Genomic DNA, 26,565 nt, shown 5'->3' on the forward strand with positions numbered 1-26,565 from the left:
CGGCTGCGGGCACTGCGCCACTATCTGGAAGCAGACAGGCCCCCCGCACTCCGGGGTGCTCACCCCTCGGGCTTGTGGCCTTTGGACCTTCCCCCGCCCGTTCGCTGGCCGCCAGCTGGACCTCGACGGCGCCTCCCCTACCTTCGTTCGCCAGGTCCGCCATTTTACTTCCTCAAGCCCTCCCACAAGGCTCCGCGCTGGCCGCCGCTCGCCTGCTTTCTGCCAGAAACTCTCGCGCGTGCGCACTTCCCAAGCCGACTCCGAGAGAGGAGGGCAGCTCGCGCCTGCGCGCCGAGCCCGGCGCGGAGTCGAGCTCTGTATTGCTGTCACCGGCAGGCCCAGTTCCGAGCCCTCGCCTGCGCACTAACCGCCCCCGCCTCCTTTTCCCGCCGATCGAGGGGGCGTGGTCAGGGCAGGGCGCATGCGCAGTGCTCCACGCGAGCATCCCGGGCAAGGGGAAACACACACGTTCAGTAAGGGAGCGTGGCTGGCGCTGGGTCTAGTCACCCCAGTTTACTGCTTGTTTTCCGGGGATCCCAGTGGTGGGAGAGTGAGCCATCCAAAGCGCCGCGATGGAAACCTTCTAGGTAAATCCTGGGGAGTCTGCGGACCGTGGCAGGGGGGCTTTCCACACCACAGGACAGAGGCCAGAGGGGGTGGCCTGCTAGGGGTTTTTGGCTCTCTGTCACTTCAGGCTTCAGTTTCCCCTTCTAAGGGGCAAGTACATTGGGCAAATGCTTTCTTGGGGACGTGGGGAGTGGTTGGGGCGAGCAAGCAGAAATCAGAGGTTAAACTTAACTGGCCAAAGGTGGGGGTGTCCGTGGGGGACACAGGTGTTGGCTGGGGGACCCCGCGCAAGGGACTTGATCTCTCTAGAGTCTAGGCCAATAGAATTGGAGCTCCAGGATGGCCATACCCGATGTCATGAATGGAACCCACCTGTTCTCATCGGCTTGGCTGTCAGCACCCCAGGCCAGACCATCCTCCTCTTTCTCCTGGAAGACTAGACAGCGTCCTCTCTCTTTGCTCTCCTTCCTTTCATTCTTCTGGAGTTCCAGGCTCTGTTCTGCACACAGCAACATGCGCAGGAATCTTTTAAAAATATAAATTGGATCAAGGACACATCTTTCCTTAATGTTTCCAAAGGGCTTTTGCTGAACTTGGAATCGACTCTAAACCTCTTATTCAGACTTACACAGGCCCCTGTGCTTTGCTCCCAGGCTCCCCCTTACTTATTGCAGTTCAGCCACAGGGGTCTTTCCATCCTTGGAGCACACTAGACTCCTTTCAGCCTCAGGATCTTTGCATTTGTTGATCCCTCTTCTTGGGACTTTGTGTCCTATGGCTTATTTAGGTTTGAATCCCAGTTTCGCTCCTTCTCCAGGGGGATCTAAAGGAGGAGGTCTCTAGCTTGTGAGCTAAGAATGGTGTTACATTTTTAATTGTTGGAAAAAGCCAGAAGTGGAGTAATATCTCAGAACATGTGAAAATTGTATGGAATTTAAATGGGAGTGTCCATAAACAGTTTTATTTGAAAATAGCAATATCCTCCTATATAATAAAAGCCTAATATGCAAATTGTCCTCTTGGGCAGGAGTTCGACTGGGAGACTGGGAGTTTGATCGCTCTCTATGACATGTGCTGACCACCAGGGGGCGGCATGGCACGAAGGAAGGCCCCAGTTGGCAACCGGCATCTGAGGAAGGGAGGCCCTGGCCAGCAGCCAGAAGGCTCCAATCGGCCCTGATTGACAGCCAGGCCTAGGGACCCTACCCATGCACGACTGGGCCTCTAGTATTCATTATATGTCATTACATATAATCCCTTCTTGGCCTTTGCCATATCTCTGAACCCTGTGACCTTTAATGAATTCTTTCCCTGCCTGTTTATTGGTTTAAAGTTATGTTAAATAGATACTGTATATCATTTAAAATAGAAAACTACCAGCCATGAATAGGAGGTGATTGTAAAAATAAACAGGGCCCTGGCTGGTGTGGCTCGGTTGAGTGCTGTCCCATGCATGGAAAGGTCACAGGTTGGATTCCCAGTCAGGGCAAATGCCCTGGTTGTGGGCTTGATCCCCAGTAGGGGGCTTGCAGGAGGCGGCAGATGGATGTTTCCCCCTCTCCCTTCCCCTCTCTCTTAAAAAAAAATCAATAAAAACATTTAAAAAATATTAAAAAAAATAAACAGGAAAATGAGGTTTTAAAATTTTGGGTGGCTACTGTTGCCTGCCAAGGTGCTGAGCCTGCCTTTTCTAAAGAGATTAGCAAAGTATTAGAGGGTGATTAAAGGCATATTATCACTTACCTGAACTTTCTCCTTGACATGATGAGAAGGCGTGACAGATAATTGAAAATGGGATAACTATAATCCATGTGATTTGGTGTCATTTAATGCCATGTCTACATGTCTCCTAAAGTCATTTCATACTCTACATTCATCCCACACTTTGGGAAACTCCCAGAAACACGCCATTACTTGGTAAATATAATCCAGTTGTGGTTTTCCAAGGCACATTGAGAGATGCTAAACCTATCAGCCTGATAGGCCAACTGAATTTCCACTGGTTACACAATTTTCATCACAGTGCTCGTGACTGCCAACATCATGCCCTGCAGGCTTTCTTTTGATATCTTTATTTGGTCTCCTCTAAGAAATTAACTTAGTCAATATTTATTTATTAAACAAATATTTGTTCATCACCTACTCTGGGGGTTTTAAAATATGGCCCCAAATTATTTGACCTTCTTCCCATCAAGAGCGAAGTCTCTGTCCCCTTCCCTTTCATGGGGATGAGCTTGTTGCTGGTCCATCAACAGAGTATAGTAGAAATGACACCAGGGAACTTACAAGGCTAGGTCATGACAGAGTGAGGGGAGGTAACTTCCGCCTGCTTTGCTGGAACACTTGCTCTTAAAAGTGTTCAGCCATCATGTAAGCAGCCCAACTGCCCTGAGGCAGCCATGCTGTAAGGAAGCTGAAACACAGAGACCACAAACCCCCTGAGAGAGAACTGCCCCGCCTATGCCTTGCTGTTTCTCACCTTCAGAAACCATGGAAGATAAATTAAATGATGGTTGATCATGACAGAGTGAGGGGAGGTAACTTCCTCCTGCTTTGCTGGAACACTTGCTCTTAAAAGTCTTCAGCCATCATGTAAGCAGCCCAACTGCCCTGAGGCAGCCATGCTGTAAGGCAGCTGAAACACAGAGACCACAAACCCCCTGAGAGAGAACTGCCCCGCCTATGCCTTGCTGTTTCTCACCTTCAGAAACCATGGAAGATAAATTAAATGATGGTTGCTGTTGTAAGCCACTGAATTTGGGGGATATTTGTTATGCAGCAATATATATCCGCCAGACCTACTATGCATCAGACACTGCTTTACATGTTGGGGTCCAAGATGAACAAGACAGACCTTGCCTTCCCGGAACTTTGCATTCTTCGGTGGGGAGACTGACAATAGGCAGGTAAGCAAAATCATTTGAGATAGTGACTAGTGCTACAAAGAAAATAAAATAGCATATTGTGACAGTGATAGAATGGATACTTTAGATTGGTTGGTCAGGGAAGTCGCCTCTGAGGGGTGACATTTTAGTAGAAGGTCTGTAGGAGAAGCATTCTAGACAGAACAGTGAGTGCAAAGGTCTGAGGCAGGAACCAGGTTGGTGAGCTGGAGGAGCAGTGAGGAGCTGTGTGGGCCAGGACAGAGTGAGGAAATGCGGTTAGGGAGGGGTGCGAGTGAGAAATTTGGAGTTTTTCCTAATACAAGGCTTGGAAGTGGGAAGTGGAGGGATCCAAATTGTTTACCTTAAACTGCTGATCAGCTTCTCTGCTGCCTGCTTCCTCCTTAGCTTACTAGCAGACAAGTCCGAGGTACCCCTGAGCCCGGCTGAGCTCTGAGAACTGTGAACTTCCTTATCCACAGCCAAGATGGAAAATGGCTTTTATAGTTGGGCTCCAGGTAAAAGCCTTCACAACTGTAATTCAGTTCTTGTTTTCCCATCGTGGGCAGGGAGCCAGCCATGTGAAAAAGTATCTGCCTTGTGCCCAGCCTCACACTGAGGTCAAGACCCAGAGATGAATCAGATACAGTTCCCTCCGTCAGGGAGCTTAGAGTCAGGTGGGGACAGAGGGGAGGCATCGGGTTGCCTCTCCGGCTCAGCACCGTTCCCTGTCTTCCCTCAGTCTGTGAGTTTCTCACAGTAGGATGTCCAATGTGGCTGACACTGACACAGAGGGCAACCCCTGACCTAAGCTGGGTGCAGCAGGTAAATAGGGTACGGAAATACTTACCTTACTCTATTTTATTTGTAATTAAAATATTTTTTAACTTTTGTCCTAGCGGTGTGGCTCAGTTGGTTGGACGTTGTCCTGTGTACCAAAAGGTTGCCTGTTCTATTCCCAGTTAGGGCACATGCCCGGGATGGGAGCTTGAGATCCTGGTAGGGAGCGTGCAGGAGGCAGCTGATGGATGTTCCGCTCTTCCATCGATATTTCTCTTTCTCTTTCCCTCTCCCTTCTTTCTCTAAAAATCAATAAAAATATTATTTAAAAGCTTTCACTTTCAAATTAAAATAAATTCACTTACCAAAAATGCAGAAATAATACCAAGACATTACACATAGCTTCACCCAGATTCCCGAATATTCACATCTTAGGTAAGTGAAATGACCCAAACCAGGAAGTTAATACTGATGCAGTAGTGTTCACTAATGTACAAACCTTAGTCATATTTCATCACTAACATTTATTTTCTGTTCCAGGATCCAGTCCAATATCCCTCCATAAACGACATCCATTTAGATGTTGTTTCTCCATAGTCCTTCAGTAGGGATCAATTCCTCAGCCTTATTTTTCCTTAACCATGACACTGATACAAGTACTGCCCTATTTTTTGTAGAATGGCCTTAATTTTTGTTTTTTAATGTTTCCTAGTGATTAAATTCTGGTGATGTATTTTGGGCATGAATAATGTGGGAGTGACGTGTTCTCAGGGTGTCCTCTTAGGAGGCACTTGATGTAGATTTGTGTCCTCACTGATGATAACTTAGATCAATAGGTCTAGAATGTTATCTGCTAGGTTAATACTTTTCCCCTTGTATTTAATATCTAGCAGGGATATAAATAAATAGGGAATATTTGAGGAAAAGGAGAGGCAGAGGGAGGAAAGAGCTTGTGGTCTTTCTAGGCAGTATTGCAATTTAGTAAACAAAGCCCCCATTCTAGGCAAAATCCGAGCTCGCAGTGTCTGTGGACCAAAAGGAAAAGGCTGTGTCTCACAGTGACCACTGGGGGGTGGCAGAAGATTGGGATTAATTAAAAATGGCTCCAGGAGAAAAGCAATTCATTCCTTTTTTATTTTATTTTATCGTATTTTTAAAATATATTTTTATTGATTTCAGAGAGGGAGAGGGAGAGAGAGATTGAAACATCAATAATGAGAATCATTGATCAGCTGCCTCCTGCACGCCCCATACCGAGGATCGAGCCTGCAACCCAGGCCTGTGCCCTGACCGGGAATCAAACCGTGACCTCTTGGTTCATAGGTCAATGCTCAACCACAGCCATGCCGGCTGGGCTTTTCCTTCTTTAAAAAAAAATATTTTAAAAATTGATTTTAGAGAGAGGAAGGGAGAGAGCGAGAGCAAGAAAAAGAAACATTGATTTGTTGTTCACTTATTTATGCATTCATGGGTTGATTCTTGTGTGTGCCGACTGGGAATGAACCTGCAACCTTGGTGCATGGTATTGGGACAATCTAACCAACTGAGCTACCCGGCCTTTCTAAGTAAACTTGTGGGGACTCAAAGGCTCTGCACCTGTTGGGGGTCTGGCATCTCTTGGGAACAAGGTCAGTAGGTGCTGGCTGCACCAGCAGAGGTAGAGCATGTTTCAGTTGCACTGCGCCTGGCTGCTCTGAGGATCATGCTGTCATCAGTACGCATGTGCCACCTCAGAAACAGGGGCTCCAGGTCCTGGGAGGGCTTCCGAGGTCTGAGAATCCCTACTGATCCTGCCTGCAAAACTCACAGGGGCACTGGCTGGGTGGCTCAGTTGGTTGGAGACTCCTCCCATACAGCAAAAGGTTGTGGGTTCGATTCCCAGTCAGGGCACATACCTAGGTTGTCGGTTTGGTTGCCGGTGGGAGCATGTATGGGAGGTAACCGATCCATGTTTTTTTCTCTCCCCCTTCCTTTCTCTCTAAAATCAATAAAACAACAACAACAAACATCCTAGAATGAGGATTTAAAAAACACACCAAAAAACTCATGGGAACTAAGGTGTCTTGCTTTGGAGATTGGTTGCAAACCCCAAAAACCACCTTTGGCCAAATGTAAAGAAAGGGGGAATTTGCTTGAAAGTTAAGAGGATGCTAAGATCAAAGAGGAGAAAACACTGGGCAGTTCCAGCAGGTCTTGGGCTGGGAATTGTTTAGCATTATCGGAGGGGCACCTTCTGAGAATGCCCCAAATTCAGTTGTTTTCAGTCTTACAGTCATTCAACTCCCTGGTCAGAATCCAAGCAGAAAGTATTGCATGGGCCCAGCACCACAAAGCATTTATCAATCTCTGCCCTGCCTAGGGTCCCACCTCTATCCAGTTCAAGCCTCCATCAGATGTTGATTGAGTGCCTCTAGGTGCCCAGCTGTTGGTGAGATGCCATTTGAGGTATCTTGATGCCAGTGGGGCATCCAGTGGGCAGTTGTACATATGAGGGCTAAGGGAGGGGACTTTTCAATCCATTTTGTAGTTATTGGTCTCTCACTTATGGGCCACCACCCTGGAATGAAACCCCAAGTCCCTGCCAGGATCTAGGCAGCCTTCCTTATCTCCCCCGATTTGCCCTTCCTGCCCCATCAGTCACCCTGTGCCGGCCATAGTGGCCTCCTTGCTGCTCTCCACACACGACAAGCCTGTTCCCAGGATGTGAGAGAACCCACATAGAAATTGGGTTCTATGGGAGAAAGGTCATCCCCAAAGAAGGTGGGACAGAAGCCGGATAGCAAAACCCCACAATTGTCCATCATAGAGGATTCTAGAAGGGACCCATGACCTCAAAATAGGGTGAGAACTACTCTCTGGCATTGTGCCTTTGGATACATATGAATATTCAATACATTACAGTCCAATACCATACACACACACACACACACACACACACACGTATGATATACACATTAATATATACTGAAATTAAGATTTTATAAAGCCATGCTTATTTTTATTATGTTGACACTCCTGATCTTTTCTTAGTCCATTAAAAAGAAAACTAAACGGATCCTAAGTCACAAGCATGATTTTATAACCCACTCGGCCTGCCGCTGGACAGTGGCTCTAGCAGGCCTCGGCCCTCTTTTCCCCTTCCCCTACCACACTCCAGTTCAGCCCCTAGAGCCTCCCTTGTAGACTTTAACAAGTACCTAGTTGACCTCCTTGCTTCCAGTTTCTTCATGTTTAATCCATCCTTCCAGAATCAGTCCAGCTTTAAAAATTCTGATGGTGGCCTCCCAAGTTTCGCTTTGTCTATTCCTCATCATTCCTCCACATTTTCTCTCCTTTCCTCTACCTTCCCATAATCCCCAGGAATAGTATCTTCTCCCAGAGGCCTTCTTCATTCATTAATTCACTCACTCACTCATTCACTAAATGTTTGCTGAGCATACAGTGTGCTAGAATTGGGAAATAGTCTTGAGCAAGGCAGACAAGAGTTAACACCTGCAGTGGGGTGTGTAGGGGCATCTATGGGTCCTCCTGCACTCCCTTTCCCCCCAACTGTGGCTTATTGAATTCTGATGGGGCCATTAAAGCTATAATGATCACCAGGGACCCAGGCTCCTTCTGTCACATTGCTTTGCCATCCTTATTAGATAACATCCACCTCAAGATCCAAGATGGCTGTTGGTGCTCCAGCCATCATGTCTGCATTCCAGCCAGCAGCTTCAATTTCCCCATGTGCACAATCGGGGTAATACCTGCCTTGGAAGATTGTCCAAAAGAGGAGATCAGACCAAAGTATCTATTGTGGAGCTCCTGTGATTAGGCAGAAGCTCCCAGAGGCTCTTGGTAGGACTAGGTTCCCTCCATTGTGCAATGCCTGCTTCCCAGAGCCCTTACCCAGTGGGCCCTCCAAGAAACTTGGCAGCCTGTGGGACTTCAGCAGGTTCCCTTGCTCATCTCTCTGACTCCTGGGGCAGTAATCACGTAGGCACCACCCATGTTCAATCCTTCACCAGCCACTCAGACCCCAAGGGCAGGGCCCGATTCTCCTCCAGGGACCCTGCCACCCAACACCCAGCCTGTTTCTCTGAAGGGGAAGGCGGGGCGGGGGCGGGGGCGGCGCTGTTTGGTGCAAGAGCTATTGCTGCTAAGTAGCTGAAATTGTGAATCACCAGAGGGTAGGGGCGAGTCTGGGTTCTGTGAGACTGGCAGGGAATCAGCACAGAGTCAGGGCCTGAAGAAGAGGGAGTTCACCAGGATCAGCCATGGAATTTGTGGGGCCCAGTGAAAATGAAAATGTAGGCCCTTTGTTCCAAAATTAAGAATTTCAAGATAGTGACAGAAGAGCATTAAGACAAGCACAGACCCTGGAGTCCCAGCCCAAGGAAGTGATGGACAATTTTAGTGTCACCTGGAGGCCCCATCATAGAGGATTCTAGAAGGGACCCATGGCCCAGGGCCACTTCCTGGGACAGAGGCCTGCTCTGGGGCCTAAGGCCGAGCATCCCTGGGGGCATGTGGGGTACTGGCCTGGCAGTGAGAAGCTGCTTTTAGGGGAGGCTGATCAAGAATGGCATTGCTCTCTGCAGGGTTTCTTCAAAGTCCTATGATCCCCTGTGTCACACTCCCCTGGGAAGTGGTGGTCATAATATGGATTCCCAGATCCAGCCCAATCCCAAGAGGCAGGCTTTCTTCAGCTGGGGCCCAGGGATTGGCGATTTTGGAACAAGCTCTAGCATTGGTTCTTAGGAGATTCTGGATTTGCCAGCCGCCACGCCCCTCCCCCGCCCCCGCCCCCGAATAAACCTTGAGAACAACTGGTGGGCTGCTTCAGTGGCTGGAGTGTGGATTTATTCTGTAATATTTGAATGAATTTACTCTGTTTACAAATGGCCTCGACCATCCTGTGCTAGGAATTGTTTCTTGCCATCTTTGGCCCTGGACTGGCCTTGCTAAGTGAAGCTTGAAGAACATTGCTCCTTCTCCAAGCTGCTGTTCCGAGCAGGCTGGGAGGGAGCATCTACCCTCCAGCACCCTGGGGTGGGAGGGGGCTGGAGTGTGGATTGTGACCCCCAAATGGGTATGCTTAATGTGTTTACTGCGATGAAAAACGAGAACGGGCTCGGAAGACTCGTGTCTTTACTGTCATTTGTAGTCCTCCTCGTGGAATCCTGCAAAGGACACGGCAGAGCCTAAGGCAGAACCCAGCTGACCCTGGGAAAGAAGAGGCCATCACAGTGCATGCCCCGTGGGCTTCAGGGCCTTCCAGCAGAGGAGGTGTATATTTAAAGACATTCTTTCTGTCTGATTTCATCTAAGTCTTGAACGCTAAGCCCAGACAAACATTGTGATCATCATGGACTTGGGGTTTCTACAGTCAGCGAGTCTCTTGCCATTTCCTCCCCCACCACCACCCCGCACACCTGGCGAGGGCCGAGGTGGGCCCAGCGCTCCTGCTTGACATGAATGAGATAAAATATTGGGGACCAAATATACTGCAATATACATTATTAAGAAATGTTCTAATAACAATAGGAGCACAGAACTATTGGTATAAAGATATTTCCAAAGAGAGAAACATTTGCATTGCATTAGATGGCGCTTCCTAGACTAGAGGTTTGTCTTTCTTTGCAGTTGCTTTTGGGACAGGACTCTCACACGGAGCAACCAAGTGCGTGTTGCTATTTGGGACACAGATTGGGAGTTTAAAGTTCAGGGCTGTCCAAGTCCTTGGGATTTGTTTGTCCCCAGAAAAGATCTCAACTTCAAACAGTTCAAGATGGGACCTGCCCAGGGTCACCGTTCTCCAGGATCACCAATTCCAAGGCAGGCGTTCTCGAAGATTCTGTGGGCCACACTGCAGGCATGGCTATTGGTGCAGATTTGGCGGGATGGCGGGCTTCTGAATGCACCACTGGAACACTGACTGCCTTGGCCCCCTTGGATCAGACGCACTGCAGACTCAGCGGTTGGCTTCATGTTGGCTGTAACCTTGGACAGACCCACAGTCCTTCCTGGTGCTGGTAATCCTTCTGGTGTTAATTCTTAGACACAGCGGGCCTATTTCTGTGACTTGTTCTTTGAGCCACATGGGCCCATGGGCTGCCTGCCATCTAGAGACACACTGTGGACCTTTGGAGTCTAGAAGTGGGGCCCTGGGACCTCCCTGCTTCAGCACAGGACAGGAGGCCGAGGACAGCCTGTCTACCAGAGGCCATGGGGTGCAGTGCGGAGACACGCCTTTCCATCACAGGGGCACCAGAGCAGGGTCTCCGTGGACGAGGTCAGTGTGGGACTGACCAACAGCTATGAGACACCCTTCCTTCCTGGGATCTGCCTGAGTTTTAAAAATCACGGTGAAAACTGGACTGAGCTGAATGGAGAAGCCCAACGCAGAGGTGCTGACCTGCCCAGCTCGGTCTTTCCAGCTCGGCGGGGTGTGTGGAAGTGGCCTGAAGGTCACAGTCCAGCAGACGGGAGAACTAAGACAGTCAGGAGGAAAAGATGATCCGGGTGACCCCCAGGGGAGCCACTCAGGTACTCAGAACCAGGTGTAACCTTCAGCCGTGGCGAACAACAGTTTTCTTGGGGAGGAATAGCATGTCCTTTCAGGGTGCACATGCCCTGGGATCCTGTGAGTCAGAGTCAAGGTCACTTCATGTAAGAGGCACGACTGTTGTGGAGCTCGAGGAGGCCAGGCAGGCCTGGGGAAGGGCCTCAGTGCTACATACCCTACAGGGAGTGGTTCGGGTCACTGCGCTCCCGTTTTACCAGGGGCTCACCCAAGCTGCGGGCATCCGCATCGGCCTCACTGCTCCGGTCTTCACTGATGTCATCTGTGGGGTCAGTGTTGGGGAGAAAGGGGTGAGTGGGGGGTGACAGGAGGGAGGGAGAGAGAAGCACATCCTCAGAGGCACCCAGGCATGAACAGACCTCAACTCTGGTCTGGTTAACCTGGTCCTTCTAGGCCTTCTTATCCGTGACTTCTCTTGACCAGTGCTCATTTGCCTGGGTCACATTCCTGGCAGGTTTTCCCTTAGTGCTTGGTCCTCCCATCCCTCTGGGGGCAGGGAATGAGCTGGAGCTGGGGGCCTTTCTGCCCTGCTACCCCTTCAAATCCTCCCTCCCACCTCATTCCTGGCTGTGGCCCTGCTCCTTGGAGCCTGGCGTGGGTGCCCATGAAGTGCCACACTCAAGTAGGAGAGGACAGGGCTACTCGGAGGCATCACTGGGACACCTACTGCTGCCTGGTGTCACCCTCTGTCTGCGTGCCAGCTCCTGAGGCCCTCAACCCACCCGAGAAGCTGCCCTGATTTTCCACCAGGCCACTCGCAGGAGGAAGCCTCATGGGAAAGCCACGGACACACCCACCTTTGTCCAGCAGTGTCAGTGACAGGGAGGCGAGGTCGTTGAACTGAAAGAGAGAAGGCCAGAGTCAGGCCCTCTGCAGAATGGGTCCTCGTGAATGTCAGCAGTTAAAACAGGCTTTTGCTTTGTAAGTGAGGGCTTCTTACATAAGAAGTAGCTATGATGCTGTGTGTCCCCTCTGCCACTTTCTGGGTTGTGTCTAAGAGCTACTAGAGAGTTGAGGGGGTGCTGACTGCTCAGGCCAGAAAGGAGACAGGGGCTGTGGCCTCTGAATAGTGACAGTGAAGGAATAGCTGGCATTTATCAAGGGCTTATTATGTTCCAAAAGCTGTATAAGTATAACCTCATTTCTTCCTCAAAATAAATCCCACATGACCCAGAAATTCCACTCCTGGGTAGATACCCAAAATAACTGAAAATAGGTGTTCAAACAAAAACTGTACACACATGTTTACTGCAGCACAATTCACAATAGCCAAAAGGTGGAAACAGCCCAAATGTCCATCAATAGATGAATGGACAAACAAAATGCTGAACATCCACATACTGGAATATTACTCAGCCGCTAAAAAGAGCAAAGCACTGATACCCCCTACAATGTGGATAAACCTTGAAAACATGATGCTCAGTATGAGAAGCCAGAGACCAAAGGCCACATAGTGTGATTCCCTGTGAAATGTCCAGAACAAGCAAATCCAGAGACAGATTCATGGTTGCCAGGTGCTGGGAGGAGGATGAGAATGGGGCTTCTCTTTGGGGTGATAGAGTGTTCTGGAATTAGATAGAGGTGATATTGCACAACACTATGAATGTACTAAATATCACTGAATTGTTCACTTCAAAATGGTTAAAATAGTAAATTGTATGTTATATGAATTTTACCACAATAAAAAAAAGGCCTGTGTTTGAGGCCTCATTCAGAGGCAGGGTATCCTGCCCAGAGTGAGAATAGAGTTGGCTGAGGAGACAGGATCTGAACCCAGGCCTGCAAGCTCCAGCATGAGAGCTCTTTCCTGCCCGCTGTCCACTGTGTCATACTCAGCAGACTCCCTCACCCCTGGAGGCTTCTCTGGTCCTCACCTCTCCCATCACGGCAATGGGTGTCTCCCCGGTTGCCTTGGCGACGCGGTGCTCCACCAGATAGAACATGTACTCATCATACAGCAGGCGTATCAGGTGGAAGGAGCCGAAGCTGGCAGCGCTGCGCAGGGTGAGGTCTCGGATCACCATGGAGCTGGGGGACGGGCAGACAGAGGCTAGGCACCTTTTGGGAGCACAGAGCCCCACCAGGCAGGCGAACCAGGCTTTTCTTCAGCTCTGGGGTCGTCTGGGGACCTCTTAGACCTACAAGGGGCATGCCAGTTGCCAGACCACCCCCATGTCCCAGTGTGACTCAGGTGGGGACAGGCAGATGGGAGGTGAGCAGGAGCAGTGGCTCTAAGAAGAGGCCACTGAGAACATAAAGGTGACAGTCTCTGACATAAGCCTTAGAGACCAGACCGCCTTTGGTAAGGAGTCTTTTCAGTGCCATAATGACTCCCCAACAGCAGGCCATCTTTCCCAGCCTCCCCTGTATCCTTCCCTCTTCACTCTGTGGTTTAGGTACCTAAAAACAAGACAGAATTTCAGGGTGCCTTTGCCTCGGGTTGGCAAACTAAAGCCCAATCCAGACCAAACCTAGCTTACCACCCTGTTTTTATACAACCTGAGCGCTAAGAATAGTTTTTACATTTTAAATGGTTGGGGAAAAATCAAAAGAAGAAATTTTTTGACCCATGAAAAGTATCTGAAATTCATGTTTCAGTGTTTTTAAATAAAGTTTTATTGGCACACGGCCATGCCTATTTGTTTACATGTGTATGCCATGTGCCAATAAAACTATTATTCAAAAATACTTAGTATCGGATTCTTTTTAAAGAACAAAAAATGACCCCTGATCTCAAGTAACATGACACCCAACCAGAAACCCAGGTCTATACACACATCTGCCATGTAGTCCCAAACACTCAAATGCCCATTTCAGAGCTCACCTACTCTCAGTTAAGTCTAATCACTATCGGAGCAATACAAGACATAGGCAGGGCAAGAAGGGGAGACACAATGTAAATACAGACTATTATAGTAATTAAATAAGGGGTTATCACACTGGGGTGCTCTGATGCCTTGAGCCTAGTAAGCAAACCAAAATCTAAGCCATGTCAATGTCTGAGAGTGAAACTTACAAACAAGGAGTTACAACGTTCCCAAATAAGGCAGCTGCTGGAACTGTAGCCAATCAAATCATGTCACTGCTTTGCTTCCTCATCTTCTCCATAACACCTTGTCCTCATTCCTGTTGGTGGAGGCTCCTGACACTTTGGGTTTCACACTGACCAATTCGAATTGGTATTTGTTCAAATGTTTGGAAATTTTAATGTCTCAGTTTAACTTTTAATAGGCTGAAAATGTCCATACTTGTATAATCACAATGGGGCTGCAGGGAGTTAGTAAAGACAGCTGATGACATTAGTTTATTTAATCTTTTTGCATCTCTGGGCCAGCGTGTAGATGCACTCTGAAGGCAGTTTTGTTTAGCCACAGAAAATGACAGCTGGCTTCAGTTGGTTGTGGCTTGGAGATGGCTTAGGGTGCTCTGTACAAATCTGTGCGGGTGCCCGATGACCGTGATGCTTTATCTCACAGGCTTATTGGCCAGGTGAGGGGCACACTTGGCGTCACACGTTGTCGTGGTGCGCCGCCTCTTCCCTCATGGCTTGATTTGGACTGAAGGTGAGATGGCTTAGGAAGAGTAACCAACGAAGGAACCCACGTGGTGACTGTGTCCAAACTGGCACTTTAGAAAGTAAAGGTCACTTGAAGAACATTCTTGAATGCAAAGGGTGTGCTTTTAAGTGGACAGGGTGAAAGGGCTCAGGGTTTGTGATACGTTTTCTCTTTAGAAGCTTCTTTGGCTCTGTACGGCCAACTCCCCTTGGTAAATGAAGGGCCATGGACTGCAGGTTCCTGGGAAGGAGGCTCACCCCCTGCTCACCTCTCACTGCCTCTCCCTCCACTCCCCACCCCAGGAAGCTGTGCTTGGTTTGAGATTGTGCCAGCTCCCTTCTCCGGAAGCTCTTTGTCAGACACAAGGTAACAGGTCTGGACGCTCATGACAACTCAGGCTGTTCAAACACTGTTTGTTAGGGGATCCCATGTCCATACTCTTCAGGTCTCACCTCCCATCTGTGGCCCACCCAGCTTGGTTTCAACCTCCCTTCCCCTGAAACCCCCCACTTCCTCCTGTGCTGGTACTCTGTACCCACTGCCCCCAACCTCGGCATCTGGTGCTATGCTTCAGTTCAAGTAGCTTTTCTGAACCATCTCCAGGTATGTTTCGGGTTCTCCACACGGGCTGATAGCTTCCTGCAGTAGGAACATTAGCGGAACTCCACCAGGAGAAGCTCAACCTGAGCGTGGTGATCCCTCACGAAGCTTGTGCCCATCCCTGTACCGTTATCTCGTGGATGCTATAGAAATAAGTCCCTTAAACCCAATAAAATGAAGTCAGGTAGTGTTTCATCCTTATAGTGAAAAGTGCCCATGTCACAGAGGCAACGGCGCCCTTCAACTTTAGCTGTGTTCTCGTTTTCACATTTCTAAGTCATAGGCTCATCCTACTGCTCTTGACTGGTCAGATGACTTTCCCTGAGACACGCCACCACAGGCACTGTCTCTGTACCGAGACTCAGAGGTGCACCGCCTTCTTCATCCGTCATCTCAGTGTTGCTTCACAGTACTTTTTGGCTCAGTGTTCCCTTATGTGACAATGGGGTGTTAAGCTCACAGCTGAGCCAGGCAGTATATTAGGCTCACATTTCCTTCTTCATTCACTCAACCCACCTTTAGGGGCTGGGAAAGGTGCAGTGGAAAAAGCAACATCCTGGCTCTTGGGGTGTGTGCTCGATCACAGAGGAGGCAGACAACAGACAGGCAAAGGGAGAACAAGGTGACGGGTGACCATGAGAAAAAGCAAGGCATGCGTGACAGGAATAGCAGGAGCGTGCTTTTACTTAGGGAGGTCTGGGAAGGCTTATCTGGTGATGATCTAGCCACATGGCTAAATGGGGCAGAGGAAGGCAGTGTAAGACCCTGAGGTGGCAAGGCTAGAGTGGAAAGTGAGGAGGGAGTTGAGAACAGGGAGTTACTGGGCAGTTGGCTGAGAGACCAGTGAAGTTTTTTTTTGTTTTTGTTTTTTAATAAGACCCAGATAGTAAATATTTTCAGCTTTGTGGCCACATGGTCACAACTCTGCTAAGGATCCATAAACAGTGAGTATGGCCTAGTGTTAATAACAGTTTATTTGCACAATCAGGTGAAGGGTGGTCTGACCTGACTGCTGTAACTCCCTGTTCAGCTGGATCACACATGGCCTGAAAGCCTTAGAGTGGCTATCATTTTCCTGGGGTTAACTGATTCATTCATTCTTTTCTTTTCTTCTTTTTTTTTCTTTTCTTTCCTTCCTTCCTCCCTTTCCTTCCTTCCTTCCTTCCTTCCTTCCTTCCTTCCTTCCTTCCTTCCTTCCTTCCTTCTGTTATTTATTTATATTAATATTATCTGGAGGATACTTATTTTATTTATTATTTGAGTGTGTGATCTGAGAGCCTGTGGGAACCCTAATCAGAGTAAGCTGGATGATCAAGGCCAATTTGCCATACGCATGCCTGCAGGCAAGGATGTAACCTATTTATGTTAATGTGGCACAAGCGTCAGGAATTGGCACGAAGTCTCTTTTGTTTGAGCATGTGCATAAGTTGCCACTGACCAGCCAGGTGGGCGGGGCCACTTTCCTTCCTTCCTCCCTTCATTTCTTCTTTCTTTCTATCTTTAAAATATATTTCAATTGATTTCAGAGAGGAAGGGAGAGGGAGAGAGAGAGAGATAGAAACATCAATGATGAGAGAGAATCATTGATCAGCCGCCTCCTGCACGGCCCCTACTGGGGATCGAGCCCGCAACCCTGACATGTGCCCTTAACTGGAACTGACCCTGGGACCCTTCAGTATGCAGGTCAATGCTCTATCCACTAAGCCAAACCAGCCAGGGCAACTGACCCCTTCTTTAAAAATGTTCAATTTTCTATGTATTTATCACTGAGACCAGGACTCCCCTGCAGAACTGCTGGGCTGCTGTTAGCAAGCACAGTCCATGTCTTCTGGGTAGTGTCCTTTCGGAAGCCCCGGTTCCCCTGCTCCCTTCTACAAAGGTTAGAATTGCATCTTGGAAATGGTTTTCCTTCAGAATTCTGAAGATACTGCTTTCTCTGTACCCAGACTCACAGGAAGAACTAGATCCTGAATTCTAGTTCAGTCAGAAGACACTGTTCTGGTTCTTAGGCCTTCAGTGCGGCCCGTCGCTTTTTCTTGGATGCCTTTTTGATTGTCTCCAGCCTAATATTCCACAGGGGTGCTCCGTGGGGAGGGTGTCATTCATTGTATTGGAAACACGGCGGCTTCTTCAGTTTGGAGGCTGGTGCCCTTCAATTCTGAGACAGCTACTTGATTATGGTTTTATTATTTTCTTTCCCTCCATTTTCTGTCACTTAAAATAATTAGTGAACCTTCTAGATCAAATCCTTTCATTTTTCTTTTATGATTTTTCTCACATTTTTTTTCTTTCTCCATATTTTTTCCTCTCTCATATTTACTTTCTGTGATAGTTTATGTGTCAGCTTGGCTAGGCTCTGGTGCCCCGTTATTCAATCAAACCGTGTCCAGGTGTTGCTGTGGAGGTATTTTGTGGCTGTGGTTCACATCTGTCACCTCTCGACATTAAGTGAAGATTACCCTTGATAACATGGGCCTCATCTAATCAGTTGAAAGGCCTTCAGAGCAAAACGGAGGCTTCCCTGAATAAGAAATCCCACCCGTGGCCTGCAGTGTTGCCTGCCTGAGCCTCCAGCCGCTGGCCTGCCCCACAGATTTCAGACTTTCAGGCCCTCACGATTGCATGAGCCAGTTCCTTGAAATACATCTCTTTATATCCTATATAATAAAACCCTAATATGCAATCGACTGGACAGCAGAACGACCGGTCACTATGATGCGCACTAACCACCAAGGGGCAGATGCTCAACGCAGGAGCTGCCCCCTGGTGGTCAGTGTGTCAGCCAGAAGCCGGGCTCACGGCTGGCAAGCTCAGTGGCGGTGGCGCCTCCGCTGCAGGCAGGCGGTAAGGAGTGAGGGATCCCGGACTGTGAGAGGGTGCAGGCGGGTTGAGGGGCCCCCTCCCTTACCCCCCCACATGATTTTCTTGCACTGGGCCTCTAGTTAATATATAATAATTATTTCTATATTCATATACAATTATGATTAACTATAATGTATTTACATATATAATTTAAGATATATATACTCTCGACACACCTGACCCTTGCCCAGTACCATTCTGCAGGGACAAATGGGACCACAGGAGAACTGACACCGGTTTCTGTCTCCTGCTTGCACTTGGAAGTGAGTGACTAAAAGCCCAATGGTTGCTCCCCGTCTGGCTCACTGACCTAACTGACCACCTCACACCACCTCCCAAACTCTTGCTCTCACTCATTGATCTGCCATCATCTGCTCTCCTGTTCTCCTTGTTCTGGGGATTTATGCCTTTTCACCACTTCCTTTACTGCCACTTTGTGGGGTTTTGCTGGGGAGCAGAAATAAACACATGGGCTCAAGCTGCTATGTTTCTCCAGAAGGCTCGATGACGATTTCTGTCTGTGGAAGCCTGCCACCTACTTTTAGGCCACAGGGTGCCTCTGGGCCTGACCCTGGGAGCCAGCCTGCCACATGAGGCCTACAGGTTGGGCCCTGGTTTGGGCTTTTGGCTACTGAAGGCGGGACAACCTCTGGAGCCCTCCACCCCTGCCCTTCCAGAGTTCTCGGGGAGTTCAAGGGGCACTTACCTATAAAAGGACCATTTCAGCAGGAACTGCCGGGCGGCCTTGGGGAAGCTGGGGCTGCCCGCATGCTGCTTCAGGACCTGCGTGACCACGTTGTCGAGCCAGCTGGCCCACTGGTCCAGGGAGCTCTGCTGCTGCAGGGTCAGCTTGAAGTCCTGCTCCAGCCGCTGCACCACGCTCTCCTTGCACTGGCACACCCATGAGGCTTGCTCCTGCAGGCGCAAGGGCGGTGGGTCAGAACAGAGAGTCAGTGACAGCCCCCACTACCAATGCCATGGGTGAGAGCTCAGGGACCCAGACTGCGGCCATCTCCTGAGCACCAGCTCCACGTCTGACCTTAGGCCGAGCATGCACCCATCCTCACCCGTGGCCTTTTCCAACTGCAGTCAAGCACCATTAGTACCCAATTTCATGGGGACGGAGACAATGGAACAGAGAGGGAACCTGTCCCAGCATATAAGGACTTAAATCCAGGTTTCCCGGACCTATATCTCCAATTATACCATGTCTTTAGGTTTTATTTTTGAGTGGTCACTCTTGTGAATGTGTATGTGTTTAGTGGGTTGACCCAGGGCCTGAACTTGACATAAATACAGTAGCAGGATCCATTTACTGACAGCCTGAACTTTTCTAGGCCCAAAGAAAGAACCATGAATGTGGCAATAGGAAAGCACAATTTTAAAGAAAATGAACCAAGGTGATGGTCACAACTCTGAGAGGCTGAGAGATCCTGAAGTGGAGACCTGTGGTCCTTGGGTGTGCCGACCCTGAATCTAGTTCCTGCAGCAGAAATGTGCGCTGGGTTTGCTATGGCTGCAGATTGAGGGTTTATGCATTTTTCTAAGGGGTGGAAGTCCAGTCCAGAGGGGTTGGGGTCACGTGCACATTGTCCCTGCCTTGCAGTCTGGTCCTGGAACCCCATCCAGGCTGTGGGGACCCATGTGGGGAAAGTCACCTGCACGTTGGCAAAGTCCACGCGGTTGAGGTCGCTGAGCATCTGGTTGATCTGGGAAGTGTTCTGAAGTACGGCCCGGGCCGCCTGTGCCAGGTGGTTGAGGGATGTGTATCTCCGCAGGGTCTGGGCGAAGGCGCTGACCACGCTGACCTGTGGCCAAAGACGGCATGAGAGGGTGAGCTGCACGCATGCACTGCACGTAGGGAAAGCCTATTCTCTCTTCTCTTTGGAGGGCGTGGGCTCAGGGACAGTCAGGGGCAGGGAAGAGGGATACACCCTTGTGACAGTCTCAAGAACCTGAAGAGTAAGAATCAGTGGACACAGATGTCACCAACACATCACGTGGCACCTACAGTAGACAGTGTGGCATTAGTGGGTTAGAACTCAATTCCATCAAGCTCTCTGGAGTGGTTGGTGAGAATGCTGGTTCCTGGGCCAGCTGGGGCAGACTCTGTGGGGGTGGCCTTGGAATCTGTATTTTACTGACTACCTAGATGATTCTTTTGCTCCCTGAAGTTGCAGTATCACCGGCCTAACAGCAATTCCAGACTATAGGCAGGCAGACCAGATGCCCAAAATCTGGCCTCCTCTGTACATGGCAACGCTTTAAGAAATGTGTGCAAGAACAATTGCAAGAAGTTATTCTCTTTTTCCCGTGTGGGCCAAATCTCCACACTTAAATTCTGATTTGTGGCCAAGACTAACGTAATAAGGATACAGCAAGGAGATTAAATTCCGTCTTTTCATGAGCATAGAAATATTCAATCTGTTGTGAGCTGACCCAAATGTGCCACATCAAATGGCATCTTCCGTCAAGCCCCTCCCTGCCACTACCTATCCTACATCAGCAGCATCTTCAGGACTTCCTGAAGGGACCACTGATCCTCAGGACACACAGGAGCGACCGGCTCTCCCTGGGGCCCAGCAGTCAAGTTCTCCCAGAGCAGAGGGAGAGGAGCCCCCTCCTCTGAGCTACTCCCGGCCCCCTCCCTTTACAGCACAGCTGGGCCCAAGGGGTCCCCAGGCCCGTGGCCTCTGCTTCTGGTCACCAGTGTGGTCTGAAGGCCCAGACCCCATTCCCAGGAGTTACCTTAGTCTGGATAACCTGTTGTGGGAAGTCACTCATGGCGTTCGTCAACCAGCCTTCCAAGCTCTTGGCAAAGTTACGAATGGCCTGTGTCAAGGTGCCTGGGAGATCGAAACACAATATTAACAGTGAGAAAGGCAGAGCCTCGCCCCTCAGGATCAGCCATGAGTAAGATGCAAATGTAATGAAAGTTACCACCAAAAAGCAACACAGAGGAAAAGAGAGCAAGGGAGTAGCACAGGCATGGGGGATAATTTGGGACACTTAGTGAGGGGAGCCTGGAGTAAGAGTTAGGGCCTGTCCAGACCGTTCATCTCTGTTCACCTATCTGTCTACACTAGGGGTTCTCACCTAGGGTGACCCTGCCCCCTGGGGGACATATGTGGTTCTCATGACTGGGAGTGTTCCTGGCCTTGAGCGCGTGGGGGCTAGGGATGCTGCTCAACACCCCACAGTGCCCAGGATGACCCCACAGAGAGTGACCTGACCCCAGTGTCAGCAGTGCTGAAACTGAGACCCTGATACACATGCATGTAAATATATCCTATCAACTTCTAAGTTGACTTTGAGATGGGTTACAGTAAGAAGGAAATAATAAGACTCTAAAAATAAAAAACCCCCCAATGTAAAAGCAAATCTACCCCAAATTTAAACCTTAATATAGACTTAATGCACACTATACTCAACAGCTGTTGGGCAGGCAAGGCCATAGGATAAATGCAATCATTATGCTGGTTCCCATTTTCTGGCACAAAAGCAGCAGTGCAAGAAAGACCGGGGGTTTCCAAGCACTGACACAAATGTGCACGGGTCACCTGCCAAGTGTAACCTGTGGTGTCTGCTGGAGGCATTAAGAGCGAGGCCTCCCATTTGACCCAGTGATCCCACTTCTAGGAATATATCCCAAGAAACTAGAAACACCAATCAGAAAGGATATACGCACCCCTAGTTCATAGCAGCACAATTCACCATAGCTAAGATTCAGAAACAGCCTCAGTGCCTATCAGCAGATGAGTGGATTAAAAAACTGTTACATCTACACAATGGAATACTATGCTGCTGTAAAAAGGAAGGAACTCCTACCATTCGCAACAGCATGGATGGGCCTGGAGAGCATTATGCTAAGCCAAATAAGCCAGTAGGAGAAAGATAAATATCACATGATCTCACTCATTTATGGAATATAATAAACAACATAAACTGATGAACAAAAACAGATCCAGAGACAGAGAAGCATGGATCAGATGCTCAAACCTCAGAGGGAAGGTGGGGGGGGTGGGAGTAAGGGGGAGAGATTAACCAAATGACTTATATGCATGCATATAAGACACATATGTATAACTTAATCAATAAAGAAAAAAAAAGAGCAAGGCCTCAGCCTTGGCCAGTATGCTAAGTGGTTAGAGCATTGGCCTGCACACCAAAGGGTTGTGGGTTCAATTCCCGGTCAAGGACATGTACCTGAGTGGCAGGTTCACTCCCCACTGCTGGTCAGAGTGCATGTAGGAGGCAACCAGTCTGTCTCTCTCTCACATCTCTTGCTCTCTCTCTCTCTCTCTCTCTCTCCCCCCCCTTTTCCCTTCCACTCTCTCTGAAAAAGCAATGGGAAAATATCCTCTGGTGAGGATTAAAAAAAACAACAAAAAACAATGAGGCCTCAGGTACCCACCTTGCTCACCCTTCACTTGGGATGATGCTGGAGCCCACAGGAAAGTCTGGAAGTCAGGGGCTGGCACAACAGTGCCCCCTGGTGGTGGGAGTTACCACCACCACCAGAGGCCTGGCAGGCAGTTCCCAGGCAGTTCCCTGGGAAGGTCCATGTCAGCCCTAATGGGTGTAGCCAGCGAGGCCCATGATTTCATTTTTTCTCCTTTCCTAAATTAAGGATGCTGGAATCTGGAGAAAATTCTATAGAATCCACCTTTTGGTGCTAAAGAATCACAGGTTTGGGAGGAAGCTGAGCTCAGCCTCATATCAACTTGGGGGAATTGGGATAAAACCGGATTCAGACTATCCCTAGGGCTTTCAGCAAATGCAGCAGCCTGGAGGGGTATGGATGTCCTGAGACTTGGGCCCCGCAGTCTAGAACTCCTTTGGGGACATCAGAGACCCAGAAGCCCACAGCGTTGGGCAGTAGCATGAAGCCCTAAGCCCAGCCCAGACTAGGTGGGCAGGGACCTGAGAGTGGGCAGCCCTCACCAGAGCCATAAGGCCCTCCCTCCTTCTCTCCCCGGGTCAATGACAAGGAAAACGTGCAGGCAGGGGTGAGCATCTTTCCAGGGTGACCAAGCTGCTGCTCTCACTGGATTCTCAGTGTCCCAGTCTGAGCTGGACCTGACAAAGTGGCTGCAGGGGTGCAGGGGAGAAAGGAGAGAGGCAGGTGAGCAAGCTGCTTACTGGGTACTGGCCGCAGCACGTCGGGGATGAGGACCTCCACCAGGGCCTGGTAGAGGATGTGGTCACAGTTCCTCATCCACTTAAGGATGGGGTCACATTTACACAGAGACACCAGCTTGTCCTTCGGGAGGATGGTGGCTTCGGGAATCTCATCACTGTGGGGGAATGGGGGAGACGAGGTAAGCCAAGGCCTGGAGACCACCCCACGCAGGTCATGCGGTCCACCCCCCGCCTATGGCTGAGATAATGACATTTCCCACTGTGGCTACTGCTGACTTCTCTTTGGGATGGCATATGGTCACCAATAAAACACTCACTGAAACAAGTGAATGGGCAATGCAAATTACAAATCAACCGTCAGAAGTATAAAAACAACATGTAATTATGGGGGGAGTGACAATTCTTGGAAAGTAGACGCATTTATCTGTGGGTCACAGTGTGGGTGTCATCGCGCCTGCCTGGGGGAACAACCACAATACCTGGCTGGTAGAGAGGCAGGGCCGTCGCTGGAGGAGGCTTTAGCATTCCAGAAGGAAAGCCACAGCTTCTCAATGTAGTGGAACTGGAGGTTCATCACGACATCTAAAGTTGCCTGGAAGTAACATTGGCCCGTTAGACGCATGAATGTGGCTGTTCAAAAGTGTGTGGATCGCTCCAGCTGGTTTGGCTCAGTGAATAGAGCATCGGCTTGTGGACTGAAAGGTCAGGGCTTGATTCTGGTCAAGGGCACATGCCCAGGTTGCAGGCTCCATCCCCAGTAGGGGGTGTGCAGGAGGCAGCCAATCAAAGATTACCATTGATGTTTCTATCTCTCCCTTCCTCTCTGAAATCAATTAAAAAAAATATATATATATATATATATTTTTAAAAAGGGTGTGGATCACATGTCATCAGGACATTCTAAGCAGTCAGTGGTGATTCAGGCTGTGGGGGAGAGGATCTTTTGAAATCAGAGAGAGACCACAGTGGAGATGGAAATGGACAAAGGGGCGCTGTCCAGGGGGCAAAGATTCTATCTGCTCCTTGGCTAGAGGGAGCAGGGGCCGCTCTGGGTCCTCTGTGTTGTCAGGGACACCTGGGGATGTCCGAGGATTTGGTAGTCCTGGGGAGGCACACTGGGCTCTGCACCCAGGCCCTGGGGGCACCGAGGTTCCCACTGAATCCCCACAGCCCAGGTGTGGGCTCTTCCTGGGGGCCACCTGGAGGGGGCAGTCACCTCACAGTGCCGCCGATAGGCCAGCTGCAGGGCCTTGACGTCTTGAAGCGTGATGCTCTCCTGCAGCAAGACGCTGCCCAGGTCAGGTGCTGGGAACTCCGGGAAGACGTGGGAGACATCTGGGGGGTGGGGGGGAGGACGGAAACGGGGTCATCAGCAGACCTGCAGAAGGTCCATGAGCCGAAGCCGGGCTGGGCGTCCCGTGTGCTGGGGGATGCTATCCAGAAGTGGTGGTGACCACCTGACAACCCGGGGCGGCATCCTGGCTTCCCTGAGCAGTTACACAGCTTTGTACGCTTCAGTTTTCTCAGGTACAGTATGGGGACAGCAGCATCACCTCCCACCAACATGAAATATGCTGAGACAAGACAAAGCATTGCGCCAGGGCCCAGACACAGTGAGTGTTCTCATCACCCCAACAGGGGAGCTAGCCAGAGCAGTGCCTCTGGGGACAAGGCTGGCCCTGTGGTGATCCCGGGCATGACAACCTCTCTAGAAGACCCAACACAGGAGGGCTCTGTTCAGGCTCAAGAAATACATTAAAAATACACCAGGCCACTGATGTCTCAGTGTGTGTATGCTTGATACTGATCCCAGTGACCCTCCCTGGGCATGTCCCGGTGGCAGGCTCTTAGGATGCAATCCCAAGAAAGCAGTGGGGCCACTGGGTGGGGAAACGGTCTCTCCCACAGTTCCCAGGGAAGAGGGCCAGGCAGCCCTTTGTGAGGGCACCGGGAGGGGAGAAATCGAGTTTTTCAGGGGTCTTGAGCATCCAGTTAAGCAAGGAGGAGAACCCAGGAGGACAGCCAAATCCTGCTGCTGCCCTGAGCCGACAGGTTTTACAATAGGACATCTAGCTCGGCCAGTGTGGCTCGGCTAGTTGGAGTATCGTCCTGTACACCGAAAGGTCTCAAGTTCGATCCCTGGTCAGGGCACATATCCAGGTTGCAGATTTGATCCCTGGTCAGCAACTGATCAATGTTTCTCTCTCACATCAATGTTTCTCTTTCTCTCTCCCCACCCCCACTAAAGTCAATAAACAAACAAACATATCCTCATGTGAGGATTAAAAACTAAAATAAAATAGGACATCTAGTCTTCTTTCTGACCGGCATTTAATTTTATTTAGGTTTTTTTTGTTAATCCTCACCCGAGGATTTTTTTCCATTGATTTTTTTTTTTTTTAGAGAGAGTAAAAGGGAGGGTGAGGGGAGGGAGAGAGGAAGAGAGAGAAAGAGAGAAACATCAATCTGAGATTGGTTGCCTCCCACACATGCCCCCACTGGGTCCGGGGATCAAACCTGCAATCCAGGTACAGTCCCTTGACCGGGAATCGAACCCTCGACCCTCTGGTGCACAGGCCGATGTTCTAAGCACTGAGCCACACTGGCCAGGGCTATTTATTTATTTATTTGATGGTCATTTTATACATTAATTTTGGGGATATATGCTGATTGTTCTAAAATCTCAGGGATGACACAACAAAGTTTATCTAAAACTTTCTATGTAACAAAAAAGGTGTCAGGCTCTGCTGGGTAGCTCAGTTGGCTGGAACGTTGTCCAGGTATGCCAAGGTTGGGAGTTTGATCCCTAGTCAGGGTACATACAATAATCAACCAATGAATAAGTGGAACAACAACAACAAAATCCATGTATCTCTCTCAAATAAAGAGAAATTTATAAAAAAGAAAAGGTGTCACACAAGAAAACTGTTTAATGCACCCCTGTAGATGCTGCTGGTGCCGAAACCCACAAGCACCCAGAAGTGCTGAGGAGATCCGGAGCTTTCACAGCAGGCCCTGCACCCAGGGTGGGGGTGTCCCTGCTCACCTATGTATTGCTGGTGGTGCTGGCTCTGGGCGGCCATGGCCTGCTCTGGCGTGCTGTGTAGGCTGCTGTGCGAGCCATTGTCCCCAGGACTGTCCGACTTCTGGACTGGCCGGTACCTGGGTAGAAAACACACGTGCCACCATGAGGCCCCAGCAACACTGCCTAGAAAGGGCCTGAGGAGCACAGGGCTGAACAGGGTACAGTTGGTGTGTGTGTGTGTGTGTGTGTGTAATCTATAATAATAAAAGCGCACTATGCTAATCAGACCGGACAGCCAAACGACCTTCTCTGGCTCATTCCGGACAAAGCTGCGGCGGCGGGGGCTGAGGCAGAGGCGGTTAGGGGCGATGAGGCAGGCAGTCAAGTGGTTAGGGGCGACCAGGCAGGCAGATGAGTGGTTGGGGGCGATGAGGCAGGCAGGCGAGTGGTTAGGGGTGATGAGGCAGGCAGGCAAGTGGATAGAGGCGAACAGGCAGGCAGGCGAGCAGTTAGGCTGATGAGGCAGGCAGGCAGAGTGGTTAGGGGCTATCAGGCAGGCAGGCGAGCAGTTAGGGGCGATCA

General features: G+C 49.7%; 2 protein-coding genes and 1 long non-coding RNA gene across 17 annotated transcripts in view; 1 reads left to right on the forward strand and 2 right to left on the reverse strand.

Annotated features, from left to right (window-relative positions):
• RANBP3 (RAN binding protein 3) overlaps nucleotides 1-365 on the reverse strand; it is a 62,002-nt gene extending 61,637 nt beyond the window's left edge. For 2 of the 10 annotated variants that reach the window (XM_014531901.1, XM_014531899.1), the window contains exon 1: nucleotides 142-365. In XM_014531901.1, coding sequence (XP_014387387.1) covers nucleotides 142-163 — 22 coding nt within the window. In that variant the 5' untranslated portion in view covers nucleotides 164-365. The remainder of the gene's footprint in view (nucleotides 1-141) is intronic. The other 8 variants (XM_014531900.1, XM_014531903.1, XM_005884395.2 and 5 more) reach the window with 4 other exon arrangements.
• A 79-nt stretch (nucleotides 366-444) lies between these two features.
• On the forward strand, nucleotides 445-4,292 carry LOC106724445. Its single transcript, XR_001360245.1, has 3 exons — nucleotides 445-587; nucleotides 3,275-3,473; nucleotides 3,858-4,292. It is a non-coding gene; the product is annotated as an uncharacterized LOC106724445 (long non-coding RNA).
• A 2,918-nt stretch (nucleotides 4,293-7,210) lies between these two features.
• RFX2 (regulatory factor X, 2 (influences HLA class II expression)) overlaps nucleotides 7,211-26,565 on the reverse strand; it is a 52,287-nt gene continuing 32,932 nt past the window's right edge. For all 6 annotated transcript variants that reach the window (XM_014531895.1, XM_014531893.1, XM_014531892.1 and 3 more), the window contains 10 exons: nucleotides 26,005-26,120; nucleotides 24,175-24,293; nucleotides 23,438-23,550; nucleotides 22,959-23,113; nucleotides 20,565-20,662; nucleotides 19,475-19,624; nucleotides 18,523-18,731; nucleotides 12,672-12,825; nucleotides 11,595-11,637; nucleotides 7,211-11,059 (listed from right to left, as the gene is read on the reverse strand). In XM_014531895.1, coding sequence (XP_014387381.1) covers nucleotides 10,956-11,059; nucleotides 11,595-11,637; nucleotides 12,672-12,825; nucleotides 18,523-18,731; nucleotides 19,475-19,624; nucleotides 20,565-20,662; nucleotides 22,959-23,113; nucleotides 23,438-23,550; nucleotides 24,175-24,293; nucleotides 26,005-26,120 — 1,261 coding nt within the window. In that variant the 3' untranslated portion in view covers nucleotides 7,211-10,955. The remainder of the gene's footprint in view (nucleotides 11,060-11,594; nucleotides 11,638-12,671; nucleotides 12,826-18,522; nucleotides 18,732-19,474; nucleotides 19,625-20,564; nucleotides 20,663-22,958; nucleotides 23,114-23,437; nucleotides 23,551-24,174; nucleotides 24,294-26,004; nucleotides 26,121-26,565) is intronic.

This window comes from Myotis brandtii, unplaced genomic scaffold (assembly GCF_000412655.1).
Source record: "Myotis brandtii unplaced genomic scaffold, ASM41265v1 scaffold827, whole genome shotgun sequence".
NCBI classification, from domain to species: domain Eukaryota; kingdom Metazoa; phylum Chordata; class Mammalia; order Chiroptera; family Vespertilionidae; genus Myotis; species Myotis brandtii.